The sequence below is a fragment of the Carassius auratus genome, chromosome 40, assembly GCF_003368295.1.
Source record: "Carassius auratus strain Wakin chromosome 40, ASM336829v1, whole genome shotgun sequence".
NCBI classification, from domain to species: Eukaryota; Metazoa; Chordata; class Actinopteri; order Cypriniformes; family Cyprinidae; genus Carassius; species Carassius auratus.
The window spans coordinates 4,893,618-4,907,950 of record NC_039282.1 but is presented as its reverse complement, the minus strand read 5'-3'; the positions used below and the strand labels follow the sequence as shown (position 1 = coordinate 4,907,950).

The window sequence follows — 14,333 nt, the reverse complement described above, 5'->3', positions numbered from 1 at the left end:
CCGTAGCAAACGTTGCGCACCGGTTTGAGCTTTCTTTTACTGTCTATGGCTTGAACCAGCGGCTGGTTTGAGATAATTTCCCAGTTTAACAAGAAGACTAGCAGTGCTGATAACTTCTCAATCTCTTTTTAAAACCAAACAAAACATACTAACTGACTTGCCCAGGCTGAGAGACCAGAAGAGACACTATGCACTTTTGACACTGGAAATTAAGTCTTTTAACTGGTCATTCACCTCCACATGGTGTAAACACACTCACACACACATACATAAACAGTCACACGTACATACACGTGGTCATGTGATATGCTCAAGCTCTCACATGTATGGCTATGTTTAGTCTTGCATCTGACTACTGAATGTCACAATGGAGGACCAAATCTGCAGAAATTAAAAATAAATAAATAAAAGGAAAAAAATTAAATAAATGATGTGATAAAAACAAAAATAGTTAATTTAGAAATCAAATGTAATCCTGAATTACATTTAACTTACTTTTTCCTTTATGTATTCATTTTACACTGATTTTTATTCTTTTTAACTTTTATTTACTTATACTTTCATTCATTTTTATATTTATTTAATTTACTTATTTATTTTAAAATGTATTTATTCATGCATTTATTTATTTATTATATGTAGGCTATTTATTTATTCCCACATGTATTTATTTCCAGATTTGTTTATTAATTTTTACTTTTCCATGTGCAACATTGAAATGAGGGAGGCGGTCCTTGTGGAAAGTATAAGTAAATAAACGTTTAAAAGAATAAAAATAAATGTAAAATAATAACATAAAGGAAAACAGTAATTTAAAATATAAATTCAGGATTAAATTTTATTACAAATTAACTATTTTTGTTTTTATCACATCATTTGTTGTGTGGAAACATGCAAAGGATTCGGTCCAGAACTACAAAGAAAAACTACAAATGTGGCGGATGCGCGCGATCGACGATTAGGTAGAGAAATTTACAAGTTTACAGGGGTTACTAATAATAATCAACATTTAACCTGTTAAAAAATATATGTAGACTGTATATTTGTTTATTGTAATCCGTATCATATTTAATCTGCAATGTGAACTATATTGTATGTATATAAATGCATCATTATGCAAAAAATACTTTCACGACATATGTTTTTAACTAAGTTAGCTACGTCCACTGATTATAGATCAGTGGCTACTTCTTTTCTCTCTCCAGTACTGTAGGAGGTTAAATGAAATGACGTGAAGGATGTAAACCGTTACAAGATGATTGACAGGTCAGTTTACGGTGACAGGGTGCGTGACGTGATAGTATGTCCCAAAGCTTTCCTACTCTTCTACTACACACTCAAAAGTGTGTACTTTTTATTCACCGAGAGAATACATACTTTAGGAGCGTAGTATAAGTAGGCACATTGAGACCATAGACAGTGTCCAATCGCAGAAATGAATTGGAGATCCCATCAGTTCTGATACCGAACCAAATCTCGCGAGAACGGGCGAGGGGATAAGTTAAGGAAACACGGCGATGTCTAATTTGTTAAAGGTAAGAAACACTTAAGATCGTTGCCTCCGAATTCTCCATTAACAGTCATGCCTATATCTTTCAAATGTTTATGTTGTTACCACTGTGATTTAGCGGCTTGCTCGGACTCGGATGAGCACGTCCAATGAGTTTATAAGAGAGTCTGCGTTTAGCTAGCAGGCTGTGAGCTAGCTGAGATTAATAAAGCTAATAATCACAATAATATTGCACTGCATGCAGACGAGTTAAAGTCACGATCACTCCAGTGGGTGTTGAACTTTGCTGTTATGTTGTTTATAAATATATATATGATAAAGGGGCATGTTCCCGATGACAGTTAGCGCGCATGTTGTTAGCTTGGCCAATGATTAAATGACACTGAGTCTAACAGTTGAGCTAATATAATGTGAATCTGTGCCGTTACTGTGTAGAGTTTCATGTTGTAGTAAGCCAAGAAGAGATGCGCATGTCATATCACTAGTGTCAGATATTATAAGTACTTAAAATATGTCAAGAAATCATTCAGGGAGTATGAATAAAGATTAGAGTCATTCCATTCGTATAGTTGAAGTGTGATTTTATGCAGTTCAATACAGTGGCTTTGACTTAAAACCCAGTGAGCTGCCTACCTAGACAACATTGTTTGCATCATAGATGTTTTCAAATGCTCCATGTCCAAAATGCTGTCTATTTGTGCAGATCTGTAAAAATTAAGTCATAAGCTTTTATTAAAAACCTTTCTGTCTTTTGATAATTTGCTTACTTACTATCTGTCTGTGTTGGGCTTGACATTTAAAAAAAACATAGACTTGTTTTTCTTGCTAAAACTAATTAGCTAGCATTGATTCATCTTGTATAGGTAAAATAAAATAATTGTTCACTTTTAATGTAACTGGAAATTCTGCACACTAAAATATTCTGTTCACAAGTGATATTTATTAGGGATGCACCGAAATTTCGGCCACCGAAAATTTTCGGCCGAAAATGGCCTTTTCGGTTTTCGGCCGATAGACTTTTATCACCGAAACAACACGGCCGAAATGTTGTGATGACGCAAACAGAAACCGCGACCTGCACGTGCACCTGCATAGCAAAGACCACGAGCTCCACGCGACATTAATTTAACACCAGTGAGAACATTCTCTCTCTTCGTATTCCTTTATTCGCAGCACTAAAGCGTCTCCTAACAAAGAGATTAAGACGGACCACGAAGTAAAAACAAACAAAAGTACAGTCTTATAGAGTCTGTTAGCACACGTCTCACTGAGATCTTTTCGGATCCTCTGCACTTCATCGCGAATGTGCTTGATCCGCGTTATAAAGACCATTACTTGGATGCGGAAATAAGGCAGCGCGCACGAGAAATGATCCAGGCCACGCTGGATGCGGAGAACCCTCGTGGAGACGGAGAAGCGCCAAGTGCAGGAGACAGATCAGAGCGCAGAAAAAAAGACTGGTCTCTGCACCAGACGAGTGGCATGCACCATCGCTGTCTGATATGTTCAGTGGAATTCTGCAAGAAAGTGCCTCAAATAATAATAATACGTTGGGTATTTTGTTCTTATACACACACACAAACATATATACATACATAATATCAGATTGTAGCCATATTTATGCTAGATTTTCTGCTAGATTTCTGCTTTAATTTGATAAAAATGTTTATTTATGCCCTGGCCCTATTTAAATACACTCTCTCAAATATGGCTCAAATGTCAGGCAGATGACAAGCTCAACTGCTCAACAGCTAGATGGTTATCTGTCTGAAGTCCCCATCCCCAGTAGTGACAACCCTCTTGCCTATACTGGAGAAGTGATGCACTTTCTAGTCCTACATAGAAAAATTTCAAATGCACTTCACCTAAATGCACTTTGTTTTTATGAGAGAACAGTTCATTTTAAAACCTTTCTGCAGGCCAGTAGGCCTGTACATTATTATTAAATATACACATGAGTGGGATACATTTTTAGTTTGAATTTTATTTTATACTGTGCATTGTTGCAATGTGCTTAATAAATATTTACATCATTTGTAATTATGTATTTTTATGTTTTTTTTTTTATAAGTTATGTAATTGTAATTATCTTTGAAACTTTAATATTAATTTATGCAATAGCAATGTCTTAATTTTAGTAAAGTTAGTACACGGTCATAGCAATAAATGCAATGGTACTAATAATTGGCATAATTTATTTCGGTGTTTCGGTTTCGGTTTTCGGCCTTGGTTTTCTCTTTTTCGGTTTTCGGTTTCGGCCAAGAATTTTCATTTCGGTGCATCCCTAATATTTATCCATTTTTGTTTTGTTTTGTCGTTGTCATATCTCATAATTCATTTCAAGCTCTTCTCCGTCTCCTTGGTAAACAAGTACAATATTTAAAAAGAAAAAAAGAAAAAAAAAATATTAGTGGCAGTATTTAGGATATTAAACCACAGTTGAGGTGTTTGTTATTTGTTAATGAAATCATGTGAATTTGAATTATTTTACTTTTTTCTTTTTATGTATGTTGAAAGCTTAATAAGAAAGTAATGAAAATAAAGAAATAAATAAATAAAAGTTAAAATTACAAATAATAATACAAAAATTATTTTAAGTTTTAGTACATTTAATTTAAATAACAAAAAAATAAAAACAACTCTTAAGACAAACGTTTCTTAGAGACATTAGAAGAATTGTCTAATTCTATTTTTTGAGAAGCATTTCCAACCAGGCTTCTGATTTCCTGGTCATGTTTAGACAGAGAGGTCTTCCATTATGTCTGGTTCATTGTGTTATATGTGAATGCACTCGCACTGTTTTTCTCTAACTGTCTGTGTCCTCTTCCATGTCCTTTTGCTTAGAACAAGGGTTCCCTCCAGTTTGAGGACAAGTGGGATCTTATGCGCCCCATTGTCCTTAAATTGCTCCGCCAAGAGTCTGTAACGAAGCAGCAGTGGTTTGATCTTTTCTCGTAAGGCCCTATGAATTCAGATCTTTTTATATCCTGCACATTAACTGCAGTCTGAATGCTCAAGTCAGTCCTCTGTTCTCTTTGGTTCTCACAGAGATGTTCATGCAGTTTGTCTATGGGATGACAAAGGACCGGCAAAGATCCACCAGGCCCTCAAAGAGGACATCTTAGATTTTATTAAACAAGCTCAAGCGGTAAGAGAGGTTCAGGGGTAAGCCACCTCTTGATGTTCTTCAGCAGAATCATGTCTCTTCATATCATCATATTCTTGAACGTTGGTGTTTAGCGAGTGCTCAGTCACCAAGATGACACGGCGCTTCTCAAGGCTTACATCGTGGAGTGGAGGAAGTTCTTCACGCAGTGTGACATTCTGCCCAAACCGTTCTGCCAGCTGGAGATCACCCTGATGGGCAAACAGGGCAGCAACAAGAAGTCCAATGTGGAGGACAGCATTGTTAGGAAGGTGAGTGAGACAAAAGCGGGATTTTTAGGTTGATTTCCTTGAATGGGGTTCATCGGCCTGTTCTGCCTTTTTATGTTTTCAAAGCTGATGCTGGATACTTGGAACGAATCGATATTCTCCAACATCAAGAATAGATTGCAGGATAGTGCGATGAAGTTGGTCCATGCCGAGCGGCTGGGAGAAGCTTTCGACTCGCAGCTGGTCATCGGAGTCAGAGAATCATATGGTGAGATCCACTCCGCGTTTTTAACTGGCTCCAGTGAATCTTTGTATTCGTGAAAACTGAAAAGAATCTCTTTCTCAGTGAACCTATGCTCCAATCCTGATGATAAGCTGCAGATCTACAGGGATAACTTCGAGAAAGCCTACCTAGACTCCACTGAGAGGTTCTACAGGACCCAGGCGCCGTCCTACCTGCAGCAGAACGGAGTACAGAACTACATGAAATATGTACGGCCTGCCAGACTTCAGATTTAAGAATACATGATCTTCTGCCAATCAGACTGGATCCGATTGCATAGCCGAGAGGAGAGTTATGCTAACACTCTGCTTTTGTGTTCACTGCCATGTATTCTCATGTCTCTGTTTACAGGCAGATGCTAAATTAAGAGAAGAGGAGAAACGTGCACTACGATATTTAGAGACAAGACGTGAATGTAACTCTGTACAAGCAGTGAGTATATGATTGGCTTTTATATGATGGTAGATTGTGTGTAGAAATAAGTAAGTGAATTAAACACTTTTGCATAAAATAGGGCTTCGGTCATTAAAATATTTTACAGTTTTTCTGTGTAAAAATAAGTAAAAAGTAATATTATTTTTAATGTTTAATATGTATTTTTTTTCTTTTTCCCTCAGCTTATGGAATGTTGTGTGAATGCACTGGTGACATCATTTAAAGAAACTATTTTGGCTGAATGTCCAGGCATGATCAAACGAAATGAGACTGACAGTGAGTATGAGACTACTTTGAAATCTTAGATCGATTTCTAAAATGACCTTTTTGGGCTTTAGATGCACTACCCTTCCAAATTTGGGGGTCCTTAGGGTCTCTTATGCTCAATTAGGCTGCATTTACTTGATCAAAAATACAGTAAAAACACTAATATTGTGAGGTTTAAAATAGACCAATTAAAATAGCTGTTTTGAATTTGAATATATTTTAAAATGTAATGTATTCCTATGATGGCAAAGCTCATTTTTCAACATCATGACTCCAGTCTTCAGTGTCACATGATCCTTCAGAAATCATTTTAATACGCTGATTTGCTGTTCAAGAGTAATCTGAAAACATGTGCTATTTCATATTTTTGTGGGCAACTGATATATATATGTATATATATATATATATATATATGTATATAAAATACAATATATATATATATATATATATATATATATATATATATAATTTTTTTTGTTTGTTTGTTTGTTTTGTTTTTGATGAATAGAAATTGCAAAAGAACAGCAATTATTTGAAAAATATATAAGTCTCTTGTGATCAATTTAAATGTTCTTGCAGAATAAAAACATCCATTTCTTTCATCACAAAAACTTAATGGCCCAAAGCTTTTAAATGGTCCTGTGCTTTCCACAAAAATAGACCTTTGCATTCCTAATTTGCATACTGCGTAGGTGTATAATATCTCTAAATATAATCTTTTCTACCTCTGTAAACTCCTCTTCCACAGAGCTGCACCTCATGTTCTCTCTCATGGATAAAGTGCCCAATGGGATTGAACCCATGTTGAAAGACTTGGAGGAGCACATCATCAGTGCTGGACTGGCAGACATGGTGGCCGCTGCCGAGACCATCACAACTGTGAGCACAACATTTGCAGAATTATTATGCAATTTGTGAGTTTTATGAATTTTAAAGCATCAGCTGGCTCTTGTTATTCACAATATTAATAAAGGAGAACTGTTGATGAGATTAATATTTGATTAATGGTCCTGGTTTTACTTGATTTATTCCCATCTGGTGTTGAGGTTTGTGCTGATGTTTCTCCTCAGGACTCTGAGAAGTATGTGGAGCAGCTCCTGACTCTGTTCAATCGATTTAGTAAATTAGTGAAGGAAGCGTTCCACGATGATCCTCGGTTCCTTACAGCCAGAGACAAAGTGAGCATGCCACCCTTTCCGTATTCATTCTCACTGTCTTACAGTTGGTCTCAGTAAGGAGCCTGCATGACTAGATCACACCGCAGATGGTTACTAGAGATCTGCGATGGCACAGGAATACAGTGGAAGGTTATATAACAATAACTCCATTTGAAATGTTGTAATGAATAGAGTTTATTATTTTGAACGAAAGAAGTTTTTGTATCTTTTAAATGATGTTTAACATATAGTTTTACATTTCTCTGCAGGCGTACAAAGCAGTTGTGAATGATGCCACAATATTTAAGTTGGAGCTGCCAATGAAACAGAAGGGGTGAGTAACAGCTGCCTTCTGGGCTTCTGTTGACCGTCCATTGAAGGGAGATGTGCAGAATAACCTTATTTCTGCTTAACTGATAGACACACTAACAGGCAGCTCAGAAGCTGAAGTCAAAGTTGGCGGAGAGGTTTACTCTACAAATATCTTAACAAAATAGGAGAAAATATGGAGAGAGATATCAGATTTGCTGTCACTCCCTCAACCGTTGTTTTAGAAATACTCTTGAAGCAGAATAAAGGGCCGTTCACATATCGCGCCTAAAAACGCGTGGAAAATGTTAGGCCCGCCGCTTTCTCTTTCTTTCCAAAGCTCTCGGGCAGTTGTGCTCCTGAGGCGTCTGCTGTTGCTAAGCAACCATGATGTGCTCTCTCCATGATATTTCAGCAAAGGATAAATTGATTTGCAGCACTAAAAATCGCTTGCAGTAGCTCTGCTACAAAATTTATTTCAAAATGGCAATCCATATACAGCTATGATCAGCTGTTCCTTCATCTTGGCTGAGCTTTCAACGTTGTTACAGGAAAGAATGAAGCTGATTGGTTAGTTCTTGTCACATGACCTGCGGTGCGCTTGCGGCATTCTGAAAAGTTTAGATGTTTTTTTTTTAACTCGACGCAGTGTGGACGCGGCTGGAAAAAACGAGCGCGTCGCGTCGCTTCCATTATGAGCGCGCATACCACACGCCTACGTTGGAAATAACGAACTTGAGCGTGCAAAAGACGCGATATGCGAACGGCCTCTAAACCAGTTTTCTGTAATGTAATGCAAAGTTAAATATAATACAAACTGTATTGTTATAAATTTATATTAAACTTAAAAAAAATAGAAAGAATAAGAAAACATTACATTTACTAAATTAATTGTGGAAATATGTCTTCACCCTTTGTAAGTTAACAGTTTATTTTAGTATCATTGAGATAATAATGTAGTTTTTATTAATATTTTGAATTGGTTTAAATTTTTATGTTTTGTTTACATCTTACATCTTATGGTTTTCATTATTCCACTTTTATTTCAGTTCATTTTTATTTTAGTTACATTATTTTATTTTAGTTAGTTATTTTAGTACATGACCATAAACTAAATGAAAATGAGAAGTTGCTGTGGTAACTAGCTGAAATAAGATGAGCTGTTTTTTCATATTTAAGTTAAAGTAAATTTTATTTCCAGTAACAAATTATTTTTTTGGTCTTAGTATTAAATATAATCATCCTGCAGGTGAGGGTTAGTGGTTCATATTTCTGTATTGTATCAACTTGTATCAGTTGTGTTTGATGTTTTTAAATGCAGAGTGGGCCTGAAAACACAACCAGAATCGAAGTGTCCGGAGCTGCTGGCTAACTATTGTGACATGCTGCTAAGAAAGACGCCACTCAGCAAAAAGCTGACCTCAGAAGAGATCGAGCTCAAACTGAAGGAAGTGGTAAGGGGTTGTTGTAAAAAGTCACATGTTGTTGACTCCGTGCTTGTGTTATTGTCCTCAAGTGTTTTGAAATCTTTTTTCCTATAGCTACTCGTGCTAAAATACGTCCAGAATAAGGATGTGTTCATGAGGTACCACAAAGCCCACCTGACCAGACGTCTGATCCTGGACATCTCAGCGGACAGTGAGATTGAGGAGAACATGGTCGAGTGGCTCAGGGTAAGAATAAAAGAGAAATAAGCTTGACTGAAGTTCAGTTTGAATTATTTATGCTCAAATGGTTGACTGTTTGCTTCATTCTGGTGTGTTTCAGGAAGTTGGGATGCCTGCTGACTATGTGAACAAGCTAGCTAGAATGTTCCAGGACATCAAAGTGTCCGAAGATCTTAACCAGGTTTTCAAGGAAATGCACAAACACAACAAGCTGGCTTTACCAGGTGACCTACAAGCCCATTTGTCTCTCTATTTATGATTTACACTAGCTTTTTAACCTGGGTTTAAAATAAATTAATATTTATATTCAGCAAGGATGCATTAAATATATCAAAAGTGGTTTCTTTCACACCCCTTCGGTTACCCAGCGGACTCGGTCAACATAAAGATCTTAAATGCTGGAGCGTGGTCACGCAGCTCAGAGAAAGTGTTTGTGTCTCTGCCCACCGAGCTGGAAGACCTCATTCCTGAGGTGGAAGACTTCTACAAGAAGAACCACAGCGGCCGCAAACTCCACTGGCACCACCTCATGTCCAATGGCATTGTGAGTTTATTTTATGCACTAAGTTAAGTGCTTAGTAGTGATATGTAGTGGCTTGCATCTAATCAGTCTGTGTGCTCTCCGGTAGATCACTTTCAAGAATGAAGTAGGGCAGTACGACCTGGAGGTCACGACCTTTCAGCTGGCTGTACTTTTTGCCTGGAACCAAAGACCACGAGAGAAGATCAGTTTTGAGAACCTGAAACTTGCCACTGAGCTGCCTGATGCTGAACTGAGACGAACTCTCTGGGTAGGATTATGACTGGATATATTGTGTTTTATTCCATTAGATATTTATGATATTTGTTGTAGTGTTGTCAGAAGTACAGACTTTTAAAAAATGTGACAGTACCAGCATTTCCCGCTAGCGCTGGTGAGTGGATTCTTTAACACCTCTGATTGGCCATTGTGTTCACGTGCTTGACAGATTTGGCTGTGATTGGCTACGAAGATCAGCGCTTCACACTCTTCACCGAGCGCTCACAAAGATACACACAGGAGAGTTTGAAAGCCGCGTCTATCAGCAAATCCGTTTATAAGCAGGGATAATCTATTAGGGATCAGCTGATAAGATGGTGAAAAGCGTAAAACGCTGATCACTGTAGCCAATGGCCAATCAGAGGTGTTTAAGAATCCGCTCAAAATGCTAGCTGGAAATGCTGGTATTATCACATTGTTTACCGTATTTACCGCACTATAAGGCACACTTAAAAGCCTTTAATTTTCTCAAAATATGACAAAATGTTGACACCCCCTTTAGCACAGCTCCATCCAGTGGATGCATAACGCAAACCCAGTCAAACGTTTCACTGCAGTATCTTCTATTCTATGCGCCTTATAATCCGGTGCGCCCTATATATGAAAAAGGTTCTAAAATAGGCCATTCATTGAAGGTACGCCTTATAATCCGGTGCGCCTTATAGTGCGGAAAATATGATACATTTCAGTACCGACTGGTACCGAAGTCGGTACTTTTGACAACCTTACGGTACTGTCAAAGCTGTCTAGCTTTTTTTTTTTCTGTCTTTTTGTACAGTCTCTCGTTGCCTTCCCAAAGCTCAAACGCCAAGTGCTGTTATATGAACCTCAAGTGAGCTCTCCCAAAGACTTCACAGACAGTACATTGTTTTTCGTTAACCAGGAATTCTCCTTGATGTAAGAACATATCCTCTCCTTGCTTGCTCTTTCATTTACTTAGAAGTTGTCCTTTTATTTGGGAATAATGATAATAATAATAATAATAATAATAATATTTTGGTTTCTCCTCAGAAAAAACACCAAGGTTCAAAAGAGGGGGAAAATAAACCTAATTGGCCGATTACAGCTGACGACTGAGCGAATGAAAGAAGAGGAGAACGAAGGCATCGTCCAGCTTAGAATATTAAGAACACAGGTATGAAACATCAAAAAACATTACTAGTCCTCTTTTTTCATGAACAGTAGTCACTTGTATACTTCCCAAAATTTATCCAAAGTATACTTCAGTTTTGATGTGAATGCTTAGTGTAAGCATACAGCCTAATGTGTAGCCTTTCTAAATTTACTCTATTTGATCGTAGGCTGTGTGCGCGAACAGAGGCACTCGAGATGAAAATCTAGAAAGTTTCCTTGTTCAGCGTCTGTGCTAATTCTCTACAGAAGTTATGCCGATAAAAATGTCTTTGCGCTATTGTTACATGTCCTTCGTTTCTTTTTCAACTATAAACAATGGTACTTTAATGTGTACTTTCCACTTAATGCGTTTGTTTCTTCTACTGCAACATCTCAGGAGGCCATCATTCAGATCATGAAGATGCGCAAGAAGATCACAAACGCTCAGCTGCAGACCGAGCTGGTGGAGATCCTGAAGAACATGTTCCTCCCTCAGAAGAAAATGATCAAGGAACAGATCGAGTGGCTCATTGAGCACAAGTACATCAAGAGAGACGAAACGGACATTAACACGTTCATCTACATGGCGTAACACAGAAATGACTTCGGAGATGATCCGTGACCGTTCTGGAGGACGGCGTACCTGTCGAGGATCAGCAGCCGGGGAGGGGTGGTGATGAAGATACTGCTTCGGCTGCTGTTCTGGTGGTGTAGTCATGAGCTTGTTTTAACGACAGACAGTCACACATCAGATAAAAAAAAATGTATTTAAAACAAAAAATTAATATAATCCCTGCCTTACCTTACAGTGAAGACAAGTGGGATAGGAGACTTAAAAAAATGGGAAAAGTGACAAAAGGATTCTATTTTTGCCATTGGTAGTCAGTATGCATGGTGGGCCGTTTGCATTTTGTAAGTGTACATCTCCAGCAGCATGCGGTCAGTGAGAATGTCACATTCATCCCAGGACTTATTTGTGTGTGCTGTGCTACGAGTGTTTTTTTTTTCCCCCTCCCACATCTTCCGTCTGGACCTCGCCCTGTCCCATCTTCAACCGGAAGTGAACGCCGTCCCACCATCGCATCCGCAAACACCTGGTCTTGCATGACGACACTGGAGTCTCTGAGGAGCACGGGCCGGGGTGGAGGACTAGCATTAGCACTTTTCACACTCTCCGCCACAACATGTCAGCATGGATTTATTTGGGTTGTTTTTCACATTGTTTTAATTTTCTTTGTCAAAATACCGCAAATGAAAGATTTGATCGGTTTAGACGACATTGTTACTCTTTAGAATGCCAGGAAAAGTCAACTTGGCATTCAGGTGTCACAAAGGGTCAACGTCTGTGGAGAAAATCTGTGGGGTTTGCCATGTTTAGTTTTTTTCAGTGTTCATGCTTTATTTTTGTGCACCTGGTCAAAACGTCAGTGTAACAGTTGCAGTTTCTTTTTTGTGTTTACTACACTTTTAGATCATTTTCCGTTATCGGTTTCAAATAGCGACTGAGATGCCAACTGATTGTATAATGAGCTTGTGATGAGGTGGCCCCACTAAGGTCCTGTAACATTGCCTACTCATCAAACCTGATGAATTTTAGCCACAACTCTGATTTATTCTCATCGCCCCATCATGGCTGACTGTAAACGAGCAGTAAAGCACGGTTACAGGAGTCCGAATAAAGCAAGCACTGCTTCAACCTCAGGTAAAGTGGAGCAGCGTTATTTTAAAAGTAGGTTGTGTTAACTTTAATTTGCCTTGCGGTTCTTGCTAATCACATATTGCCAAAGCAAAGCACAAGAGTGCTGATCTCAAAATCAAATAACGTTGGATCTATTAAAGTCATTGTTTTCTTTACTCATTATTACCCTATTGTGACCGAGTATGAACAAAAGCTTGTGCAATTACTGATCAGCTGTTTATTATAATCAAATGAACGGTCTCCTGATTATTAGCATTTAAATAAGTGCAAAAAAGTATTAACTCTTATTTTGCAGGCAGATTTCATATATTAATAATGTCTGGTCAGTCTGAGATGTAGTTTTTCCATTGGGTTTAGGGTCATGGTTCAATCAAAAACCAATAAAAAGGAACAACAAAAATATAATTTAGACGTCTAGATATGATTGAACATTCATATCCAACCTCAAAACACTCAATCTAATGAGGTGAATAATGAGGAGAACATGATGGCTCCCAATAAAATGCTCACTGATGTTATTATAACATTGCTGCAGTTCAACTGTCCATCTCCACTATGGCATTTTCTGTCAATTATGTTTGTTTTTGTCTGTTTTTAATGCCGCACAGTCACTCATTTGTATCCTAAGTGTTTAATTTCACATTGTAATTCAAAATGGTGAAAAGATTCCCTTCGATTGTATTGAAAAGCTGTTCTTTATAAGATCCGGATGTACAACAGTGTTTGAGAACATTGTGTTATTTGATTGTCCACTTTATTTATTGATAACTTAAGCATGTTTGAGAGTGTGTGTCTGTGTGTGTGTGCGCGCGTTTAGGAGCCTTTTACAACAGGGTGCTGTCATATCCTGTTACGTTTATGCATTTTAATTTTTGGAATTTAAAATCAATGTTTCTTCTGGATGTATGTTTTCCTCAAGCAAATTCTCTAGGTAAATACATATAATTTTATTAGGACAAGCACTATGATTTTCATATTTATCAATAACAGTTGGAGTTTTGTGGGTGCTTGTGTTATTCTTAAGACAGCTGGGGTTTTCTGTGTAAGCCATCAAATGAAATCCAGTCCCAAAAGCTGAAATTTCAGTTCATTGTAGTGGAAGATGATGAAACTGAATAAAAATGTTGTGAATGACCTTGCGAGGGAATGCTACATGAAATTATGAATTATACTTTATTGTTTGCAAATGTATACATATTCTCTGTTGCACATGGTATGTTCCAGTAATAAAGTCGGTATGCACAACATTAGTGGTATAATGCAATAAGTGAGCGTGAAAGAAGATTTTTTTTTTTTTTTAAATGTTGATGGAATTTTCTCTAATAAAGTTGCAAACACTCACTATTGATTATATTATACTGAAATTTTATTTCATGAGTAACAACAGTATTGCCTTCTGTCAGAGTCGTTTGTGTCTTATTTATCACTGCTGTTGTAGCGTGTCTTCTATTTTTGTCACAGTCTAAGAATTTTATTTCATTACAGCTGATCCAAACAGACTAAAATGTAAAGGTTTGTCTTTGTTTTTATTTTTAGAAACATCATCATTAATCAGGTCACTTTATACTTATACAGATATGTTCTGGTGATGGTTAATATTCATAGTAAACTGGACAATTAGAAGTATGAAGATGAAGACAGTTCCGCGGTAACTTCCCACAAACACTTTCTGGTAAACGGTTCAGTAGAAAACTGAACACACTAGTTCCCTGTAGTGTG

At 37.4% G+C, this 14,333-nt stretch overlaps 1 protein-coding gene across 1 annotated transcript; it reads left to right on the top strand.

Annotated features, from left to right (window-relative positions):
• Nucleotides 1-1,420: 1,420 nt before the first annotated feature.
• On the top strand, nt 1,421-13,955 carry cul5a (cullin 5a). Its single transcript, XM_026226125.1, has 19 exons — nt 1,421-1,535; nt 4,355-4,464; nt 4,559-4,658; nt 4,751-4,927; nt 5,012-5,153; nt 5,232-5,377; nt 5,520-5,600; nt 5,786-5,879; nt 6,619-6,749; nt 6,941-7,048; nt 7,297-7,361; nt 8,658-8,790; nt 8,878-9,009; nt 9,104-9,227; nt 9,372-9,547; nt 9,633-9,794; nt 10,581-10,699; nt 10,814-10,937; nt 11,313-13,955. The coding sequence occupies exons 1-19, from the start codon at nt 1,518-1,520 to the stop codon at nt 11,505-11,507; spliced, it is 2,337 nt and encodes a 778-aa protein (XP_026081910.1). The 5' UTR covers nt 1,421-1,517; the 3' UTR covers nt 11,508-13,955.
• The last annotated feature ends 378 nt before the right edge of the window (nt 13,956-14,333 follow it).